Source organism: Chlamydotis macqueenii, chromosome 2 (genome assembly GCF_036417535.1).
Source record: "Chlamydotis macqueenii isolate bChlMac1 chromosome 2, bChlMac1.mat, whole genome shotgun sequence".
Lineage (NCBI taxonomy): Eukaryota > Metazoa > Chordata > Aves > Otidiformes > Otididae > Chlamydotis > Chlamydotis macqueenii.
In genome coordinates, this window is record NC_141557.1 from 99,818,877 (window position 1) to 99,839,418 (window position 20,542).

General features: G+C 45.2%; 1 protein-coding gene across 1 annotated transcript in view; it reads left to right on the forward strand.

The window, feature by feature from the left end:
• Nucleotides 1-20,542, forward strand: part of RIPOR2 (RHO family interacting cell polarization regulator 2) — a 69,299-nt gene that overhangs the window by 32,833 nt on the left and 15,924 nt on the right. Inside the window, exons 2-13 of the mRNA XM_086740529.1 lie at nucleotides 809-935; nucleotides 2,685-2,840; nucleotides 3,483-3,561; nucleotides 3,776-3,799; nucleotides 4,899-4,952; nucleotides 7,826-7,975; nucleotides 8,871-8,934; nucleotides 12,491-12,534; nucleotides 13,939-14,064; nucleotides 15,304-15,452; nucleotides 16,370-16,499; nucleotides 19,062-19,751. Coding sequence (XP_086596655.1) covers nucleotides 809-935; nucleotides 2,685-2,840; nucleotides 3,483-3,561; nucleotides 3,776-3,799; nucleotides 4,899-4,952; nucleotides 7,826-7,975; nucleotides 8,871-8,934; nucleotides 12,491-12,534; nucleotides 13,939-14,064; nucleotides 15,304-15,452; nucleotides 16,370-16,499; nucleotides 19,062-19,751 — 1,793 coding nt within the window. The remainder of the gene's footprint in view (nucleotides 1-808; nucleotides 936-2,684; nucleotides 2,841-3,482; nucleotides 3,562-3,775; nucleotides 3,800-4,898; nucleotides 4,953-7,825; nucleotides 7,976-8,870; nucleotides 8,935-12,490; nucleotides 12,535-13,938; nucleotides 14,065-15,303; nucleotides 15,453-16,369; nucleotides 16,500-19,061; nucleotides 19,752-20,542) is intronic.

Sequence of the window (20,542 nt, forward strand, 5' to 3'; positions counted from 1 at the left end):
CTTGTTTGCTATTTCTTTGCGAGTGGGCTGAAATCACCTTAGTTTGGTGTGGATGCTGAGCTAGGCGTTAAAAATAAACATACACACAGAGCAAGGGCTTCCTCCCAGGGTGCTGTGCTGCCCCATCCCCACCCCAGACACGTGAAATGCAGAGCATATGATGCCTGGAGTCTGGAGCTTATTTACCCATCTCTTGTTGTAGTGGAGGGCATCCCTCTCTCATCACAGGATGCTATGGCTGCGCGTACACCCACTGCATCTTCCTTCTCAGCAGCCAGGCGGGAACAGCCATGGGGAAAATGAGCAAGGATCAAAGGGGAGCTGCAGGACTTGATTCCTGCTGAATGAACCCCTTTAAAAAAAAATTGTTATATGTAATAACACTTTGCAGTGATGGTGAGTGCCCCTTAAGAGCTCTGCACAGTCCCAAAATAATTGCCAGGACACCTTGGTGTAGCAGATGGGGATACCAGGGCTGGAGGAGAAGCATGCTGGGCATGGCAGAAATCAGGGATGGCATTGGGATTTGCACCCTGAATTATCTGGTTTCTAGTCACACATCCAGACCTTCTCTGTGTCTCCAGCACATTTTCAGTAGACCCTGTGCCGTAAGTCAGAAGTGAAAATAGGACCATTTTATTTTTGAGGCAGGACAACTTGACAGCGCAAACAGATTCCTGCCCTAGCTCATGGCCCCTTGTGGGGTTCAGTTACCCCTTACCATGTCTGGTGGGCACCAGGCAGTCCTGGCCTCAACCTCTGCCTCTCACCCTCCATCATCACTGACCTGCTTTCTCTTGTTTTTCAGGAATATCTTCTAGGCTCCCTGAAATCATGTCAATAGGATCACATTCATTCTCTCCAGGAGGTCCTAATGGGATTATTAGAAGCCAGTCCTTCGCTGGCTTCAGTGGGCTTCAGGAGAGACGCTCCAGGCAAGTACCGTGCTCTCTATTGGGAATTTCCAAATGAGGCCCTAAGGGAGGGTGAGGTTGCAAAAGAAGCGAGAGAGGACTGCCTTCTGTCTGATTGCAGAAGAAAGTCTTCTAGGCTAAAATCTCTCTCTAGATTGTTTTTATAATTAAGCTGTTACCCTCTGCTTTAGCTACCAAGTGCCTGTTTGCCTCTCCCCCATTAGTGCAGGGCTTCTTCGCATGCCTCAGAGCTGTGAGAAAATTTCAGCGAATCATTTTAATTTACGAACTTATGCAGTGATCTTTTCAACATGTGAAATGTGCAGGAACACGATACACTTCTCACCACTTCCAGTTTAAGACTTTTGCTACCTAAAAGACAGTTTGCTCATTGCCACCCTGCTATGAATTCAAAACAACTCTGTTTCCTTCCCAGGGCTGCCTTCATGTCCTGCTGGAAACTGCAGAGCCTTTCCTTGCACCACACTTCAGCTAGACAGGACTTAGGGCTTTGAGTCAGGCACTTGCCACCTCATCCAGCTCCTGTTGCCCCCAGAGGCCAGTTTACAATTAATTTTAACTTGTGTGAAGTCTCTGAGTGCCAGACCACCAGTTAGCAATGGAGGAGGAATGGCAGGCAAAGGGTCGCCTCCCATCATCAACTCAAGTCAGTGATGGTTGTTAGATGCTGACCTACCCCCAGCAGAGTCACTGAAGAGGAAGCTATATAGAATCATAGAATGGTTTGAGTTGGAAGGGACCTTTAAAGGTCATCTAGTCTAACCCCCCTGCAAGGACGAGGGACATTTTCAACTCGATCAGGTTGCTCAGAGCCCCGTCCAACCTGTCCTTGAATGTTTCCAGGGATCAGGCATCCATCACCTCTCTGGGCAGCCTGTTCCAGTGTTCCACCACCCTCAGTGTAAAAAATTGTTTCCTAATATCTAATCTGAATCTACCTCCCTGTATTTTGAAACCATTACCCTTCATCCTATTGCAACAGGCCGTACTGAAGAGTTTCTCCCCATGTTTCCTGTAAGCCCCCTTTAGGTACTGGAAGGCTGCTATTAGGTCTCCCCGGAGCCTCCTCTTCTCCAGGCTGAATAGCCCTAACTCTCTCAGCCTGTCCTCACAGGAGGGGTGCTCCAGCTCTCTTCTGATCATCTTCATGGCCCTCCTCTGGACTCTCTCCAACAGGTCCATGTCCTTCTTATGTTGGGGGCTCCAGAACTGGACGCAGTACTCCAGGTGGGGTCTGCAGCACAGCTATCCTCCCTTTGCCATACGGAGCTACCTACGGTCCATGCTCAAGACCAGCGACATGATGCTGTCCTCCAGACATGCTCTTAACCAAGCCCCAGTCTTCCTTAGGTGCCTCTGGGCTTTATGCCTGAGATTATCTGGGCTCCCCTTTGGTTTTGGCACCTGGGTGTAGCTCGGCCCTTTTATGCCTGTGGCTGAGCAACATGAGGCAGGACAGGCACAGTATAAGACAGAGAAAACATCTGATGAGCCTCAGACTCAGCTCAGCATTTCCAGACCAGCATTCGTATCTCAGCAAGGCAACTGGCACATCAAAAGCCGACAGCGCCTGACCCAGACTGCTCAGACCTCTTAACCTGTAAACAAACGCAGTCCTTTCACTGGCAGGCACATAAGCAGATTCGTTTCTGCTAGCAGAGATAATATCAGACGATTTCTTCAAGCTACGCTCCTTTGAGATCATTCTGATTTATAGGGGTTTCCTCCTCTTTAATGTTCGTTTTGCAGGTGTAACTCCTTTATTGAAAATTCTGCTGGACTCAAGAAGCCCCAAGCAAAGGTGAAGAAAATGCATAATTTGGGCCATAAGAACAGCACCACACCCAAAGAGCCTCAGCCTAAAAGGATGGAAGAGGTTTACCGAGCCCTGAAGAATGGCCTGGAGTAAGAGCCTTTATCCTGTTTGTTGATTGAAGCTTTCTGTGACATTTTAGAGCCTAGGGAAACATATTACAGAAAGAGGGATCCTTGATCATAGGAGAGGAGAATATACCTCCTGGAGCCTGGATTGTAACACTTAGGATCTGAAATACCTGTATGGGAAACAGAAGTACAGGGAGCAGAATCCTATTTCCACTCAGATTGCTAGGAAAGCTCCCAAAAGCTGGGATTTGAACATTAGATTTTTTTTTCCCTCCAAATTTCCTAGAGTGCTATCAGAGGCTCGTATCACTTTTAAGATAGCATCCCAGACGATAACGGGGCTTTTACCAGCCAGATACAAGGGCAGCGACTGGAAGGCACCAGCCCATAAAGTGAGCAGCAGATTAGCTTACTTGGAACTGGTTGTTCACCATAAGGAGAACACTGAGCTCTTATACACAGCAAAGTAAGGGGCTCCTGTTTATCCCCAAAAAGGCAGCAGGGAGCTGCTTTTAGGACAGATCAACATAAATGGGTTTGTGTCTGAAAATGCATCCAGTGAGGAAAGCCATTTGCTGCGCAGATTTTCTTTTAGGATGGTCAGCAGCCAGCTCGGTATGTGCTGCAGAGCTCATGCATCCCTTCTCTGGTTTGTGTTTACAGCGAGTATCTGGAAGTTCACCAGGCAGAGCTGGATAAGTTGACTGCTCAGTTAAAAGACATGAAAAGAAACTCACGCCTGGTACGTGTCACGCTTTCTCGTCGTACAGATGCACAGCAGCCTTCTCAAGGTGCTGGAGCAGCCAGGGGGTGGGAGCGGGACGCAGAGAATTTGCAGTGATGCTCTTCTTCCCTCCCAGCCACGGTTTTGTGATTTCTGTTGACTGACAAACATTACTTTCTCGTGGTGCTGTTAAGTTGCAAAATTAATCACAGTTTTCTCTTCTCTGTTGCAGGGAGTCCTGTACGATTTAGATAAGGTATGTTACCCACTTTTCACACTGGTTTTGCAACGAAGCGTTAGTATCCATAGCTGTGTGCATAGCTGGCATGGGAAACCTCTCTCAGCCGGATCAACTACCCAGGCCAACGCCATGGAGGGAGAAGTTACCTGACAATTGGCACTTGGGAAGAAAGAAGTTCCGCTCCCCTCTTCTTCCCAGGGGCTCTGGTATTGCCCAGTGCCTCCACCAGCCAGCTGTGCTCACAACCCCGGCATCAAACTTACCCCATCAGCCTTTCCCTGGGGCCTGCTGAGTTAAACTGGCTCCAGGATGGGCACAGGGAAAAAGGCAGACCCCTGGGAGGGAAAGGAGGGAGGCGGAGGAGCAAGACCTCCTGTTTCTGTCATCTGCCAGCCCTTAAATCCGTCACCCTGTGCAACTTCTCCCTGCCAGCTCCAGACGGGTGGGAGGCTGGCGGGGGCATGCCAGGGGTGCCTGTGGGAGCTGGGTCAAGCCCCAGCTCATCCTTGCTCCTGCCAGTTCTGGGAAAGGAAAAATTGAAAATATTTTTCCCCACAGGAAAATTTGAGTGAAACAAAAGGAACACTGGCTACTGAGAGAAAAATTAACTCCATCCCTGCTGAAACCAGGACAGAAAGCTTTCAAAAACATTTCCTGAACAAGTCTGGCTTTTTTTCAGTCAAAATGCCAAGCTTGGTTTAGCTGTCAAAAACAGTTTGCTGAAGAACAGAATGGATTTTGAAATGCAAAACACAATCAATTTTAAGTCAGGTTTTCAAAGTACTCAAAATACTGTCTTTTGAGCTTAAAAAGCTCTGATCCTGGCTTTTTTTTTCTTTTTTTAAGAATTCAAGAAACTAAGGAAATCCCATCAAAGAAAAACTTCTTTTTGTTCAGAAATACATTAGGTACAGAAGTCAGTGAGCTCCATTTTCAGCAGCAGATTAGTTGGTATTAAGGTGCGGCAGGTAATTCCGGATTCACGGGCAACGAAACCCTGCATGTTTTAAGGAGGAGTTTCCCAGGGACCTGAGGACCCAAGCAGAGCTAGCGTGGTGGTGACTTACTGATTTATTTAAATGTGCCTCACCCTCTGCCTCTTTCTTTCCTTCAGCAAATCAAAGCGGTCGAAAGATACATGAGAAGGCTGGAGTTCCACATTAGCAAGGTAACGAGTGCTCCTATCTTCTTTCTTCTGCATCTGCTCCACTGTTATTCGGAAAACAAACCCTTGGCCTCCTGCTACCCCTTTGCTCCTGGGAGGCTGCCTTGACGAAGCCTCTCCCAGATTCAGTGTTTTTACTGTGACGAGCTGGTGGTCAGAGCCAAAGGAAGGGTTTCTGCGTGATTTGTAGCCCCCAGGGTCTGGCCATGCCCCGAGACACTCCCACCCGCTTTTAGGTACGGAGAGAACATAGGGTCAGGTGCTTGCTGGGAAAAGTCTTTCTCGTCGCATGCTTATTGTTAAACTGTAGGTAGAGAGACCGTTGCATCTGAAAGGAATTTAATTCGGCAGTCGCCTCTACCGTGCACAGCAGCTAGACTGGATTTATTCCTGAATTTCACTGCTAACACTTTTGCTGCGTGGTTTGGGGCCCACATCCACTTGATTACATCGGTGAGAATAGTCAGTAGAAGTACTTGTGATTTATACTAATACATTTTAGAGCTGGACAAAATCCATGGCATGTATTCTCTTACTTATAAACATATCTGCTAGCGATTAGTTGCTTTTCTGAGCCTGACAAAAGAATGAATTATTTTTGACGGATGAAATGTCTTTTGAGAGTTGTTTGAAAAGCGTTCGCGCAGCTTGAAGTGTTCCAATAATGACAACCCATCCAAACCTTTTAATTTCAATCTTCTCCTACTCTTGGACCCGAAATAAAAAATATAAATCATCAGGCGATAGACTGAAATTTTGTTTCCCAAACGACCTTCTCTCTTGCTGGCAACATGAATGGCAAAATTAGTGCTTAAGGAACATTTCCATTCAGGTCCTTCCCACTCCAGCCTGCTCAGAGCTAATGGTTTCTGGGATTATAATAGGACTGAAAAGTACCAAACGCAAGAGGTAATGCTGGTCAGTATTACTCAGCCTTGCTGAGTACATTAGTTCACTTGCTGTAACCCACAGCAACAGAGACAAAAGGAACCAAGCTGGGCTGCATTAAAACCTATGGGCTTGGGCAGGTAAGGAAACATCTCTGTTTCCAGTGAGAGAGAAGGTCTTTTTCAGCTTTTTCAGTACCAAATCAGGGCCACAGTGATGCCTTCGGCCCTCTGCCCACTGCTGCTCTGTACTGGAAGCAGAGCAAGGAAAACGGGATGCACAGGGAGGTAGATTTAGGGGGGTACATGAGCGTGCCCAAGCCGCCTTCGCAGGGGCAGGGGCAGGACATCCAGCTCCAGGCTAACGCTCCACCCGGATGGCAGAAGTACATATCAAGAGACAGCTATTTATAGTTGCTGTCTTTAGCTTGCTGACTTGCAAGAGAAATAGGAGTGGATATGACTCCAAAACGCCTTTTTTGGAACCTTGAAATGGCAAAATGCTACCTGTGCCTCTGTTACCCTTTGCTGAACTCTTTCACTTTGCAAAGCACTCCCTGTTTTGATTAGGGATCCCTCAAGGCAGAGGCTTCAGCGGCCAGATATCCAGGCTAGCTTGTAAAAACTGACCTAACGCTTTGGAGCTGTCGGGAAGAACAGTCCTGCTCCAAACAAATAAGTAACAGCACTTTTTGTTAGAGGTTAAGCAGGCTTGGAAAATGGGATTTGGAACATGCCTGGCTTGTCACATCAGGCTCATCTCTAATGCAGCAACACAAAGTCGTAGACTGAGGAAGCCCAGGCACAGGAAGCTTTCATGGAGAGAAACTCGGCTGTGAAAATCCACTACTGAGTAACAGTCACCACGGGGCACGGAGTGATTGCCTGATGCCAGAGATAAAGGAAAAAAGTTATTGTAGGTAAAACCCAAGTATCATTGTATCATAGTAGGGACGTTAGAAGCAGCAAGAAGAGACAGCTTCCTCTATTTGTTTCCTTCTCCTCACCCTGATAAAGTCAGATTAGAAACCCTACATCTCCTCTATCTGGCAGATTAAGTTTATATAAATATATACCACTATATATAGCTGGTGTGTATATGTATATATATACACACGAGCTATACCACTGTAGATTGCCATCAAACAGCTCAGATGGAGTAAATATATACATTCAGTGCAGGGACCAGAGGGAAAAGGGAAACCAAAGCGTGAGACACATGTAAATCCATTGCACTCTGAAGCTAGATCCAAGTGAGACTTTAAACTACGTGTGACTAGGTTTTGCAAAACTTCCAGAGTGCTAAATAAATGTTGGCTGCCTAAGTCATGCCAAAGGACTTTAAGAAGATGACTAGGAAATTATGTGAATGCCTGGGGGGCTGAAGTTCGAAATACTTTCTTAATTTGACATCAAGTGTTTCTAAGTCCTTTACTTGTGCTGATCCTGCCTCCCAGTTTCTGGAGGATGGGCAGTAAGAATTAAAAAAAAAACCACTCCCTGCTTCCAATATTACCTATTAGTCAAATATTGCAACAGCCTGGATCCACGGCTGTCATTGGCAATACAGGAGACATTGCTGGCCTTGTTAAATGTGCCGTTTAACTGTCCAGTCCCATTTGGCAGTGGGGACATTGCAGTTGCCTTTGAAAGAGCTCTTCCACACTGATATATTTGAGAAGACACGTGCCCTACCGTTACAATTGTACGTGACTCAGACAGGGGAAAAAGGGACTAGCAATGGTTAAAGGCACGCAAGGCAAGCAAGTGAATTGCTGGCAGCCTCTAGTGTAGCTGTAACGAGGTTTTTACAGTGGAAGTTATTTTTATCTTGTGTTTCTTTTTCACAGACTGTAACAGTATCACAGCTTCATTTGCTCCCTCCCTCCAATGGATCCAACAGTTTGGCTGAGTTTCCTTGTAATGCAAACGACTTCACCGTTGGGTTTTCTCAGGTTTTTTACAATTCACCTTCCTTGTTCCCACCAGGTGGATGAGCTTTATGAAGCCTACTGTATCCAAAGACGTCTCTGTGATGGTGCCAGCAAAATGAAGCAAGCCTTTGCAATGTCTCCTGCCAGCAAAGCAGCTCGAGAGAGTTTAACCGAAATCAACAGGAGCTACAAGGAGTACACAGAGGTACATCCCCATCCATTTAGTCTTTTGCTCTCACACTGTTGGAAGGCAGTAGGAACTTTGCCACTGATTTCAGGGAGAATTTCATCCAGATAAGAGAATTAACACCTAATGACTTACAGAAATGGGTGACATGCGCCCAAAGAGTTCCTTGAAGTAATAATGCTTGTGTTCTACAAGACCAGGGTTATACACAGGAAGCGCTGCACAAGAAAAAAACATACATCTGCCCCAAACCTACATATATGCTAACTTTGTCCTTCCCACCCTGCAAATTTTGGGATGGCTGATTGGCTGGAGCCCATGTGTATACAGTCATCTGCTGCATCTTGTCCAGTTTTACTTGCTGTGATCAGCAGTATTTTTTATTTTAATAAACAGGCAGTAGATTAAGAAAAGTCTAATAGTGTCATAAACATCCCAGCACACAAGCTGTGACACCCTTCCGAAATCTGAAAGACGAACTGGAGAGGGTCTGGTCCCCGTCTCCCACAGTGTTTTGTTTTCTTAATGTAGTCCACGTTTCTTGAGAGATTAAAAACATGCTGGGAGCCACTTTGGCATGGAGCTGCTGCTGCTGCTGGCACATGTCCTGGCTGGAGAGGACCGGGACAGTGATGAGGTTACACTGCAAGGGCCACAACTGCCCTCTGCCAGTGGGAGGATTAGACGAGCAGGGGTAACATTCAGCTTCGATGAGAGCAGGCATAGCTCAGCTGCCAATTTTAGCGTCAGATCTGGCTAAACAGCAAGGACGACTCTGGCAGATTGATCTTATTGCAAAATATCTTTCATCTGCATAACAGAAGCTTTTTTAAAAAAAACCTTTTTTAAAAAAAAAAGACAAAAAGAGGAAAAGAGGGTTTGTCTGACCTCACTATTCTCTCTTCCAACACAGAACATGTGTACCATAGAGGCAGAGCTGGAAAACCTATTGGGGGAGTTTTGCATCAAGATGAAAGGTAATTGCCTTTTCACCTTTCCCTTCTTGCTCCCTGAACAGTAGCGGTCTCTGTGCGCGGTAGCGAGGGCATCAAGATGTGATAGCGTGACGTGTATTTATGATAGGTGTGGTTTTCCCCCACTGCACCCATTGCTAAGCCTTCAAATCCCCAATTTAGACCTCTGCCCAGTGGAAAGGATCACAGAGCCAGGAACATCAAAGCTCACAGAGAGATTTTCTGAGATGCTGCATCTTGTTTTCAAGGCTAATTACCTCCCATAAACACTCCTCCCAATGGCCAAAGCAATTCAGTTTTGAAGGCTGCTGTATCTTTTGCCTCTATTTCCATCATCCTGCAAGAAGATGACTGGGGAATTATGTGAATGCCCGTGGAGCTGAAGTTCTAAATACCTTCTTAATTTGACATCAGCTGTTTCTAGGTCCTTTACTTTTGCTGTTTCTGACTACTACTATTTTTGAACAAATGTAAAAAAGCAAAGACCTGGGGGCAGTTTACCATTTAAACATTTAGATAACTCAGTGATAGCATTCACCTTTCAGTTTTATTCTTTGTCTTTACGACAGGGGACTTTATGCGTTTGAATACAATAGAATGAGTTTTACCTGAAGCCTCAGTGAACCACTGGGTATTGTTAGTGCTGTTATCGCTTTAGGACTAAATGTCTTGAAGAGATAGTGGGGGGATATCTTTTTTTGGAGTTTCAATCACTGGCATGAAAATGGTTCTATAAAACAAAACCAGCATCTAAACATTTGTGCACTCTCAATTCTTCACTTGAAATCTCACCCATTTACAAAACCCACCCAAAACCGCAAACAACAGCCATTTCTGAAAACAGTTCTCATAACATAAAGAAGCCCAAATTAGAAAATAGCGAAGAGAAATGCGGTATCATTAAGTATTCTCTAATTAGGACATCTAAGATTTCTATCTAGATAGTTTTCCCTAGGAATAAGAATCCAATAGGACTATCCAGCCATTGCTGTTGCTACAGCTCACAACACCTCCAGCACAAAAGCCGACATATCATGCAGTGAGCCTCCCCCTTACGTTATACTGCAGCATATCCAGCTAACTTTAGGATCTAATTTAAAATCAAAGCATTCCTCTCCCCAAAGCTTATCAGTTTCTAGCCATTCCAGTGAAAGTTATTTTTATTTTGTGCCCTCTGTCACTTACGCTGAAAGCAAGCCAACCTACACAGTGCTGTCAGGAAGTAGGGGACCCACACTGTGTTTTTGTGACTGATACTTTAAAAAAAAAAGCCCAATTATTTTTCAAAATAAACATAATAAACTTGCCAGCAGGCTTAGATGCTGCCCAGAATTAATCAGCTCTTGAAATTAAACAGGTAAACCCAGTGTGGAAAGTTAGATGTTCCTGTATGGAATCTGCATGTCCTCTTCTGATGTATAGGGAATTGCCCCTGTACCTATTGGAAGTGCCAGGACAGCAGGAGGTAAAATGCTCAAGCTTTCCACCCAGGGAGAGCAATAATGCTGGCCTGATGCACCAGGGGCTCTGCGAGACTGCGCCAGGCACCAGCAACCACAGTCCATGTGTGCAGAATCCTGCACACGAACAGAGGTGTACAGGCTGTGTGACATTGGCCCTGCCAATGAAGGATACTAGTGTCCTGCCACTGCACCACAGCCACGTAATGACCCTGTCCCCTAATTATTTGTGCTGACACCCCAGGAGCAACCTCCCATCCGACCTGCATTTCAAGCCCAGGACAGTGCTTTTACAAAGGCATGATATTTGAAATGGTACTATAGAGCCATTGGCTCCTGCCATGCGCTTGGTCCCCAAGAGCCATTCAGTTACCAAAAAGTTGTTTCCTGTGAAAGTACTTATCCCCTGTAATCAAGTCAGCACTTAGCCTAACCCTCTTCGTCAGGCTGAAGAGACTTGACCAGCCTGGTTGGGCCAGTCACTGCTCACAGACCTGGACTTAGGACAATGTCCATGTGGAGTTTTAAGATGCGTTCTCCCACCCACCTCATCCACTGAGCAAAGAAGAGACCTTTTATTTTCCTCAGATACTTTCAGTGATGTCCCAGAAGAGATCACATTCCCTTATAAAAGCATGCCTGGGGAGAGAGAAGCAGCAGTGGAGTGCTAGTAAGCTTAAATTATTTATAAACAGTAAATAAATGAGAAAGGAATTGGCAATTTGAGCTCTAAGCAAAGGCCTCTGTTCTGCTACATAGTAAGATAAGTGAAGAAAACTCTTTTCTGGTCAAAGAAATGGATGAGGAGGATCAGCGGATCAGAGGGACAGGCCATGACTGCATGCAGGAGTCTAGTTGCTCCTACAGTCCAGCTAGCAGGACTAATTCAGCCTGGGAAATAAAGTCAACACTAGGGTTCATCATACTTGCCTTGATTTTAACACACCATATATGTTCAGCCATGGCATTTTAGGATAAACCCAGCCCAGACACCCCAGAAAGTTTCTTTTCATGCCTTTCTGTGCCACAGACTTTGTATGTGTCCTCAAACTGGTTTCTTTGGGCGTTGCAACACTAAAGGCATAGTTTTAGGTTTACCCAGGCAAAGCTGGGTAGATTTTATACCAAAACAAGTGCAATAGTTACCTGCTGATGATATCTGTGAGAAAGGAGAGGTTGCCTGTGTGGAGGCAGAGGGTTAGATTAATGAAAATCAACCAATTGTGTCCAGTAAAAGACTAGGTGACAAGGCCAGGAGAGGGATGGTAGCGTCCTTGGGGTTTCAGGATGGTCACAAGCCTCAGGAAACTTTCCATTTCGTATGTACAGTGCCAATATAGAAATAGCATCATCATGTCCTACCTCAAAAAAAAATTAAAAAAAAAAATCAAGCAAACATGTACCACAAATGCTTTGCTGCACTACTTCTCTGGGGAAAGATGGGATAAATCTTGTATTACAGATGTCAGTCATCTTTCTTGATATACTTACTGTTGAAAGATACTCAGCTAGTATGGGAATGATAATGGGATGGAAACACCGAACAGAAGGAGCCCCTCTCACTTGCTGTGTCTCTATTAAGATGTACTAAAAAGGAATCTGTGTTAAAATGTATAGCTCGATCTGATTAGTGTTAAGCAGCAAGCGCTGCACGGTAATCAGCAGCTCGCCTACGCCTCACAATAGTCAGGGCGTTAAGCTGGGTTTCTGAAGCCAGATGACACAAGGAAGCTGTTTCTTCTTTTTCTGAAATTATTATAGCATACTTTGAGCTGTTGTAGGAAAAAAAAAAGCTGAAAAGTGCAAATCTTTGATATGCAAGAAACCACAACCAAATGAATTGTATATATAAAAAAAAAATTAAAAAAAGAAGAGAAAGAAAATTAATATCGAGGGGAGGGGTAGTCTTGGTTTGGAAGGTGCAGAGGCAGCAGCAAGAGGGGCGGCTGCTACGTTCTCCTGCCCAAGCATGGCAGTGGTGGCAGTGGCCCTGGGGCACCCAGCTGCACCCCGGGGCACCCCACTGCACCCCCTGCCAGGCAGCCCTGCATTCGGCTGCCCAGGCCCTCCCACAGCCTCTCTGTGTCTTTCCTTCTCAGGTCTGGCTGGATTCGCTCGGCTCTGCCCGGGAGATCAATACGAGGTAGGTCTGCGTTGGATTATGGTTTGTTTAATAGTAAAACAGTCAAAAGGAAGGCAGATTTCTGCTCCTTTTTACATCGCAATGGATAAGGCATTTTCACATCAGCACCACAAGAAACAGCTATATTTCTCCTCTGTATGCTCTGAAAAACCTTGCAGTTCTTTTGATGTCTGCCTAGGTCAGGACGTCTGTCAAAAGACCTGAAAACTATATTCACAGCACTGGACGATGACTATTTGAAGAACTACAAGCTTTTTTTTTCTTTTTAATTTTAAAAAAATTAAATTTAAAAAAAATCAAATCCCAAACCAAAATCCCTTATTTTTTAAATATCTCCCAGAATGAGGGCATGCTTCTCACTGTCTTATTCATGACAAACACTTCTAATTCCTCTGGAAAAAAAGCATATGTCCCATCCCATGCACGCATAGCAAATTGAACAGGTCGGTGCAAGCACCCTTTAGTGCATGTTTAGGTTTTACTTTGTCATAAAGCAGAGTAGCAGAAAGACGCAGAATCACCATTTCTTGAGACCCAGATGTTACCTGCTCTGAGGCTGTGGCAGGACCTCCAGTCCCTGCGGCATTTCAGTAGAGAACATCAAGAGCAGGTTAATTGGAGATGGATTAAAATAAAAGCCTCCAGCTCTATACAGAACAGAGCTAACTGCAAGAAATTTGCAGCAGCTTGATAACGGATTCCCCCCTGAACCTGGACTTCGTAACTGTCCCCGTTGTAGATTCATTTGGTCCCACTCTTGTTCCCTGTGACAAATCTCTGCTGCCACTCTCAGGCCCGCAAGTGGTGTGTGCTGTCTCTGCGGGGCCGATGCGTTGGTGCAGCTCTCTCCCAGCTGGCCCCGCAGCCCGGTATGGGCTTGCTGCTCGTACCACTTCGAACTGTGTTACTGCACTGTGGCTCTCATGTTTCCATCAGGAGGCAGCCAAGGTCTTGCAGCCCGGGAGGCCTCTGATGGGCCACCAAAAGCTCCCGCTGCCCTCTCTCCTGCCTGGGAAGGCAGCGGATCCAGCAAGCTATAGGTGTTAGGAAAGGCTGCAGGGGCTTTCATCCTGCCCTCCCAAATCTTCCCCCCTTCCCTACTGCTACTTCCCCTGTAAATAGACTTAAAACTCCTGCAGCTTCTTTGTTACAAGTTGTCTAGTTACGTGAAGGTGAACGCTGGGGTGAGGGGTACCCTTACCAAAAGGAGCAATTAGGAGAGCTGAGAGGCAGAGATCCTGTAGGACAGATCATTTCCTTCTGGCTCGATGGAAGGCAGAAGGGCAGCACCTACACTGCTAACTCTTCCAGTCTACTTCAGACCCTTTCCGCAATTCTGCTTCTGGTATTTGTGCATCAAGAGAGCAGGTTTCTCAAGAAAATAAGAGGATTTTTGTATTTCAGATTTTCATGCGTTATGGTCGCCAGCGATGGAAACTGAAGGGCAAAATAGAAGTGAATGGCAAGCAAAGCTGGGATGGAGAAGAGATGGTTTTCCTCCCTCTCATTGTCGGCCTGATCTCCATTAAGGTACGCGTGCTAACTCCTTTGCCTGCAAGCAAGGCAGGAGTCAAGAAGCTGCCTTCAGCAGCACCATCAGCAAAAATGCAGCAGCAGATCACTGGAAACTCTTGGGAAATGAGCCATCATTAATATTTCCAACACACCTACTAGAATGAAGTGCTGTAGTATTGTCCAGTCTCAATGCAATTGGTTTGGGAGTCCTGTGGGAGAGGTTGTCCTAACTCTCCCCAGACTGGTGTCATAGCCATACTAACATGACGCCTTGCCTCACATCACTCTCCAGCAGCTCAGATTATTTGCATCAAAGCAGGGGAACACTAGAAACCTGTTTGCTAACCGTATTCAGGAAAACAACAGCAATTAAAAACTCAAACCCCAAAAAATCCCACTATTGATGAGTTTTTTTAATACTGTTCAGATAAGAGAGCAGCATCTCCTGATCTGGAGAAATACATAGGCCTCTCATTTGAACACGTACAGGGCCAGTTGGGCATAAGCTGGAACACTCCTTAGGTCCTGTCCTGTCACCCTGCACAGAACAGCAGTGCTACACTGTGAGGTCGCAACGCTGTGAGGTTTCTACTCACAGTGAAATGAGGGGGCACAGAAAAACTACTCTGACTCTTTGTCAGCTTCCTATAGCACAGCAGTTCCCAAAATTTCTTAATGAAAGTCCCTCTGACTCCATGCCCTGTCCCCTGGGGAGAGCACAATTTTTGCAACTCCTAGCAATCAGCAGCAACTTCTCCTAAACTGGAGTCTTTCCACCACTGCTCCATCCCCACATTGCCCCAGAGTTACAGGAGACAAATACTTAAAATAGGGCTCCCTTCGGAATTACTGAGTAGGCCAGTTACATCAGGAGATTGTGTGACATGAAGATTGTCCATTGCTGAGAGAATATTAGATGGGAAAATATCCAATATGCTCTCCCTTCTCTTCCCTTGTGCTCTGCTTAAGGTCAGGGCAAAAGACCAAATACAAGGTCAGATAGCCTCCTGGTCTGAGCCAGTATGGCTGTTCTCTCCTGACACCCATAAAAACATAAAGAGAACATAGAAGGATGATCATACGCAACTATGCATTTATTTAAAAATAAATAAATCTGGATTTTCCCCTACGTAGTGAAGATGGACAAACATAGTGATATTTTAGAAGCCTTTTAGGAAGGGGTCCAGGCCAGAAAACCAAAACCATTGCCGTGTACTTAAGGACTGTAATGCCTTATGTTCTTGTCTCTTACAGGTCACAGAAGTGAAAGGACTTGCTACTCACATCCTTGTGGGAAGTGTGACCTGTGAAACAAAAGACCTGTTTGCAGCTCGGCCTCAGGTGGTTGCAGTAGACATTAATGACCTTGGCACAATAAAGCTGAACTTGGAAATCACCTGGTAGTAAGTAGAGCTGGTTGGCTGGTCAGTCATGGTGTCAAAATTCAGACAAAGAGAAAAGGTCCATCCATGTGGTCTCTTCTCTCCATTTTACTCTCTTCCCCAAGCTCAAGAAAGGGGCATAACTGCTCATATATTCATTTAAAAAAAATTTAATACTAGTGTAAAGTTCAGTGGAGTGGTTCTGGATTTATGCTAGCATAGCCAAGTTCAGAAGTTGGCCCATCTTTAAAAGCTGGCTTTTAAGGGCTTCATACACCATGAGGGTGGTGGGAAATCTAGCATTGTCCACTGTAGATGCGGTGCTTAGGGTCATGGTTTAGTGGTGGACTTGGTGGTGCTGGATTTACAATTGGACTTGATGATCTTAAGTGTCTTTTCCAACCTTCTGTGATTCTATGATTCTGTCTGCATTGGTCAGCATAGGTAAGCTGATGGTGTTAGAATTCAAACCCAGTTCTCACAGCACTTTAACAAACTTGGCAACTGTCATTTCTAAGGAAGTATTGATGCTTTTAGCTTTTACAGTCGTGTAGGCTGTTTCTTGTAATGCAATAAACATGAAGCCAGCAATAACAGCTACTGGTTTCCTTTATAATGCAGCAGCTCTATTAATAGTAGAGCACATTTCTCATTAGAATGTGTGACACTTGTCGACTCAAATCCAAGAATACTTTTCATGTGAGAAGAACAGCTTCAGACTATGCTACATAAATGATTTCTGAGAGCAGAACATTTTCATCAGAACCGAAAACCACACTTCTGAGCCTGCTGTCTAATTAAAGTTTTCTTTTAAACACTTGTGTTAAAAAACCTGCTACCTCTGGGTTTTGATGTGCTAATAAACCACCTTTTCAAAGTTCTTTTGAAATTCCTTCTCACTCAGCCTAACAACCGTTTTTTCCTGCTTGTGTCTGTAGCCCCTTTGACGTGGAAGACTTGACCCCATCCACAGGAAATGTGAGCAAGGCATCTGCTCTCCAGAGAAGAATGTCCATGTACAGCCAAGGCACTCCCGAAACGCCAACCTTCAAGGACCACTCATTCTTTGTAAGCTCTGTTTGGCATCATGTTTATGTAATAAGAAGCCCTAGAGCAGTTCAAATAGTGCGAATGCTTCATTGCTTGTACATGTCTAAGCCTTTTTCCCCTGGTTCCATCAGGTTACCCTTACAAATACTTATAAAGCAAGTGCTGCTAATCCTAAAAGGTGACTATGATCCTGGCATCTTTCAAACTATGTGGCCAATTATTGCATACCTGTGCTTCCTGCCTGACTGCAATAATCTTTATAAGATGTGTGTTCATTTTGTAACAGTAACATTATAGCACTAGTCTTTTTAATGTATCCCATGGTAAAATTTGCCCCTGTACCAAAGATATTCACCGGGTGCTGCTACATTTTGCATTAATCAAATTCTGAATGCTTAATCAGGACTGTATACAAACTGAATAGGCCATCTGTACAGATACGAATTTTACAAGTGCTGCATCCCACGCCTGTAATTTAGTACTCTGCTACAAAGCGTTCATTTAACTTGCCCTTCCTCACACCCTCTTTGCTTTAACTGTTGAAGAAATGGCTTCATCCCCTGCAAGACAGGCCAAAGTTGGCAATCTTAGATGCTCTGCAAGACACTTTCTTTGACAAGCTTCGTCGCAGTCGCTCTTTTAGTGACCTGCCATCGCTCAGGCTAAGCCCAAAAGCAGGGCTAGAGCTATATGTGAGTCCTGGTTTTCGTTTGGTGAAGGAACCTTTCAGTCCCCGTGTGGCATCTTCGTTCCCACGCATGCTTCATCTATTGCTCTCTGTTGCAACTCACTCATTTTGCTGACTGACGAGAGGGGAGAACATGACTGTGAGCCTGTGCTGCTCACATTAAATCAAAGTTCCTCTTGGTTTCTACAGGGATAATGATCAGAAGCTGTGGGCAGTAAGCAGGGCAGGAATACAAGCCAACATGGTATTCTTAAAAATGGCCTGCTGCACTGATTGATGTTCTACGTTTGCCTAGTAACATGACTTTCAGATGCTAAAATCATACCCATGTTGGGGAAAAGAAGAAATGAACCTTTGATTATAATTGTGTTTAGGGAAAAAAGCTGCTAATAGTGCTGGGAAAAAGATGCAAGCTTTGGGCACTTTAACCTTGTGCACCTTACGGATATGTGAATGTCTACAGTTCTTTGCAGCAAATTGTCAGCAAAATAGAAGTTGCCTTTCAGCTGTGCTGTGCATGTGCATGAGTGTGCCACATTACAAAACAAAATACTACTACTGCTACTCTGCTCTGGTCTACTCTGCTCTGGTGAGACCCCACCTGGAGTACTGCATCCAGTTCTGGAGCCCCAAACATAAGAAGGACATGGACCAGTTGGAGCGGATCCAGAGAAGGGCCACAAAGATCATAAGAGAGCTGGAGCACCTCTCCTCTGAGGACAGGCAGAGAGAGTTGGGGCTGTTCAGCCTGGAGAAGAGGAGCCTCTGGGGAGACCTAATAGCAGCCTTCCAGTACCTAAAGGGGGCCTACAGGAAAGACAGGGAGAGACTGTTCAGTAGGGCCTGTTGTGACAGGACGAGGGGTAGTAGTTTCAAAACAGAGGGAGGTAGATTCAGATTAGATATTATGAAACAGTTTTTTACACTGAGGGTGGTGGAACACTGGAACAGGTTGCCCAGAGAGGTGGTGGGTGCCCCATCCCTGGAAACATTCAAAGCCAGGTTGGATGAGGCTCTGAGCAACCTGATCTGGTTGGAGATGTCCCTGCTCCTTGCAGGGGGGTTGGACTAGATGATCCTTGAAGGTTCCTTCCAACCCTAACCATTCTATGATTCTGTGATGCTATAAAATTTGGAGGTCAGATGGACAGGCATCACTCCTGTGATGATTCTTCCCCACAGATCAGTCAGAGAGACAAACGTATGTATATGCTGTCATCATTTTTGGGTCTGTATACACTGGTTTTGTTTTCTAAATGATCAGTGTCCTGATCAGTACACCATCACACAAATTCTTCTGTTTCCTTTCAGAAGAAACTCATACTGAACATGGCTCCTATGTAACTTATGTTCAACAGTTATTAGAGATACGCATGCCACGTGCAGAACATACTTTCAACAGAAAAGAAATAGCATAGTAATATCGCCATTCAAATGCCATAACACTAAAGAAACTTTTGGAGCAAACTGTGTAAAATTTTAGGGATTGCTATTTTAGAAGTCAGAAAAGAAATACAACAGAAAACGAGAGCCAAGATAGATAGAAGCCCGTTAAAAAGAGACGTGCTGCAGGAAACAGAGCAGTGCAGTAGAAATGCTGTCTGAGGGACTCTAGTAGGAGGAGCAGTATTCAGATCTTTGTTCTGGAACTTGCTTTCTAGAGCTCTCTGCTTACCAGAGAGATGCTGAGCCCAAGTTTTCCAGCAGTTTTCCTGCTGAAAGCAGGAGCCATGCCAGATGAAAGCAGAAGTTGGATTTGAAATATTTTTCCCGTCTCTCAATCTTTAATCTTTTTCCTTGCATTTTTCTGTCCTGGGCACATACTGTATTTTTTTTTCTCTTTCCAGTGCTATGTGAAAAACATCTTCTCTCTTTCTCTATTATCTTTTCAGACAAACTTGACAGATGATGTCTTTGAAAATGGAACGGCAACCACCGAGAAGCGGCCTCTTTCTTTCACTTTTGGCGACCTGCCTTACGAAGACCGTGTGCCCCCTGCCAACTCAGCAGCGTCCTCTTCTGCTCACGTCAGCTCCAGCCCTGATATCACTTCGACCCCCACCCAGCGCCGAGCTCTCACGTCCTCCAAGAGCTCAAGCCTGGACTGTAGCAGCAGTGACTCCCACAGAGACTCGGTGGCTGAGCCGAAGGACCTGCTGTCCCGGGGAGAGGGAGCAGTGGTTGAGAACAAGGCCACCCCAGGGGCAGCTCCTGAAGTTTGCCGAAAAACTTCTGATGCTGGGAGCGATCATGTCTTTATAGAAACAAGCGTCCCGGTGTCTCTCCTGCAGGAGACGGATGAAGGTTCAGAGCTCAAGCCTGTGGAGCTGGATACCTATGAGGGCAACATCACAAAGCAGCTGGTAAAAAGGCTTACGTCAGCAGAGGCACCCCTGACCCCAGAGAGGCTGCCGTGTGAGGGATCCATTAGTGGGGAGTCAGAAGGATATAAGTCTTATCTCGATGGAAGCATTGAAGAAGCCTTGCAAGGGCTTCTCTTAGCTCTTGAGCCACATAAAGAGCAGTATAAAGAGTTTCAGGACCTAGACCAAGAAGTAATGCATCTGGATGACATCCTAAAAGTGAGTACGTTTTCGGAAAATACTACCCTAAAGAAAATCTGAGCAGGTAGAATCTCCTCCCCTTCCTCACAAATACTGAAGTAAAGTTTTTGAAGATCAGTAAAATTCCTCAGTAGCGGTAGATTTTCTCCTGTTTGGAGCATCCTTCCACAGAGTGGCATTTTTACACTTGTTTGCAATGTGCTTATTATAGCATTGTATCCTCGAGCAATGGATCTTTTAATCTACTTGAAACCTGGGGGAAAAAGAAAAAGGTGCAGTGGCAGAGAGGTCATTAAATGGTACCCTTCTCTGAAGAAACCACTTCATTGTTTGTGCCATGCTGGAGATCAGATTATAGCCAACCTTCTGCCTTTAAAATCTATGGGTCACATCCTCAGTGGGTGTACTGTAGCATACTACCCCTGAACTCCGCAGAGCTGTGCAAAACTACACCAGGTGAAGATCAGGCCTTGTAGCCACAAAAGCTGAATTTTCTAAATTGCCAAAGTGATTTAGAAGCACAAGTCTCACTGGAGGTTGCCATCCCCACGTCACCTAGGCTTTTTCCAACCCTTTTCCTTTTCCCCCCCATCTGTTTTTATAAGGAGAGACATCCTGCTGTTACACCAGGATGGACAGAACATGTTGAAAATTAGAAAGAAGAAAAGGGTTTTGCATATATGTTGTTAATATGTTTACTGCCTATCACTGTGACTTGTATCTCCCCGATGAACTCATGACGCATTACTGTGCAAAGAGTATTATATGGGAAATAATCATTTCAAATGCTTCATATTCATATGCAAGTT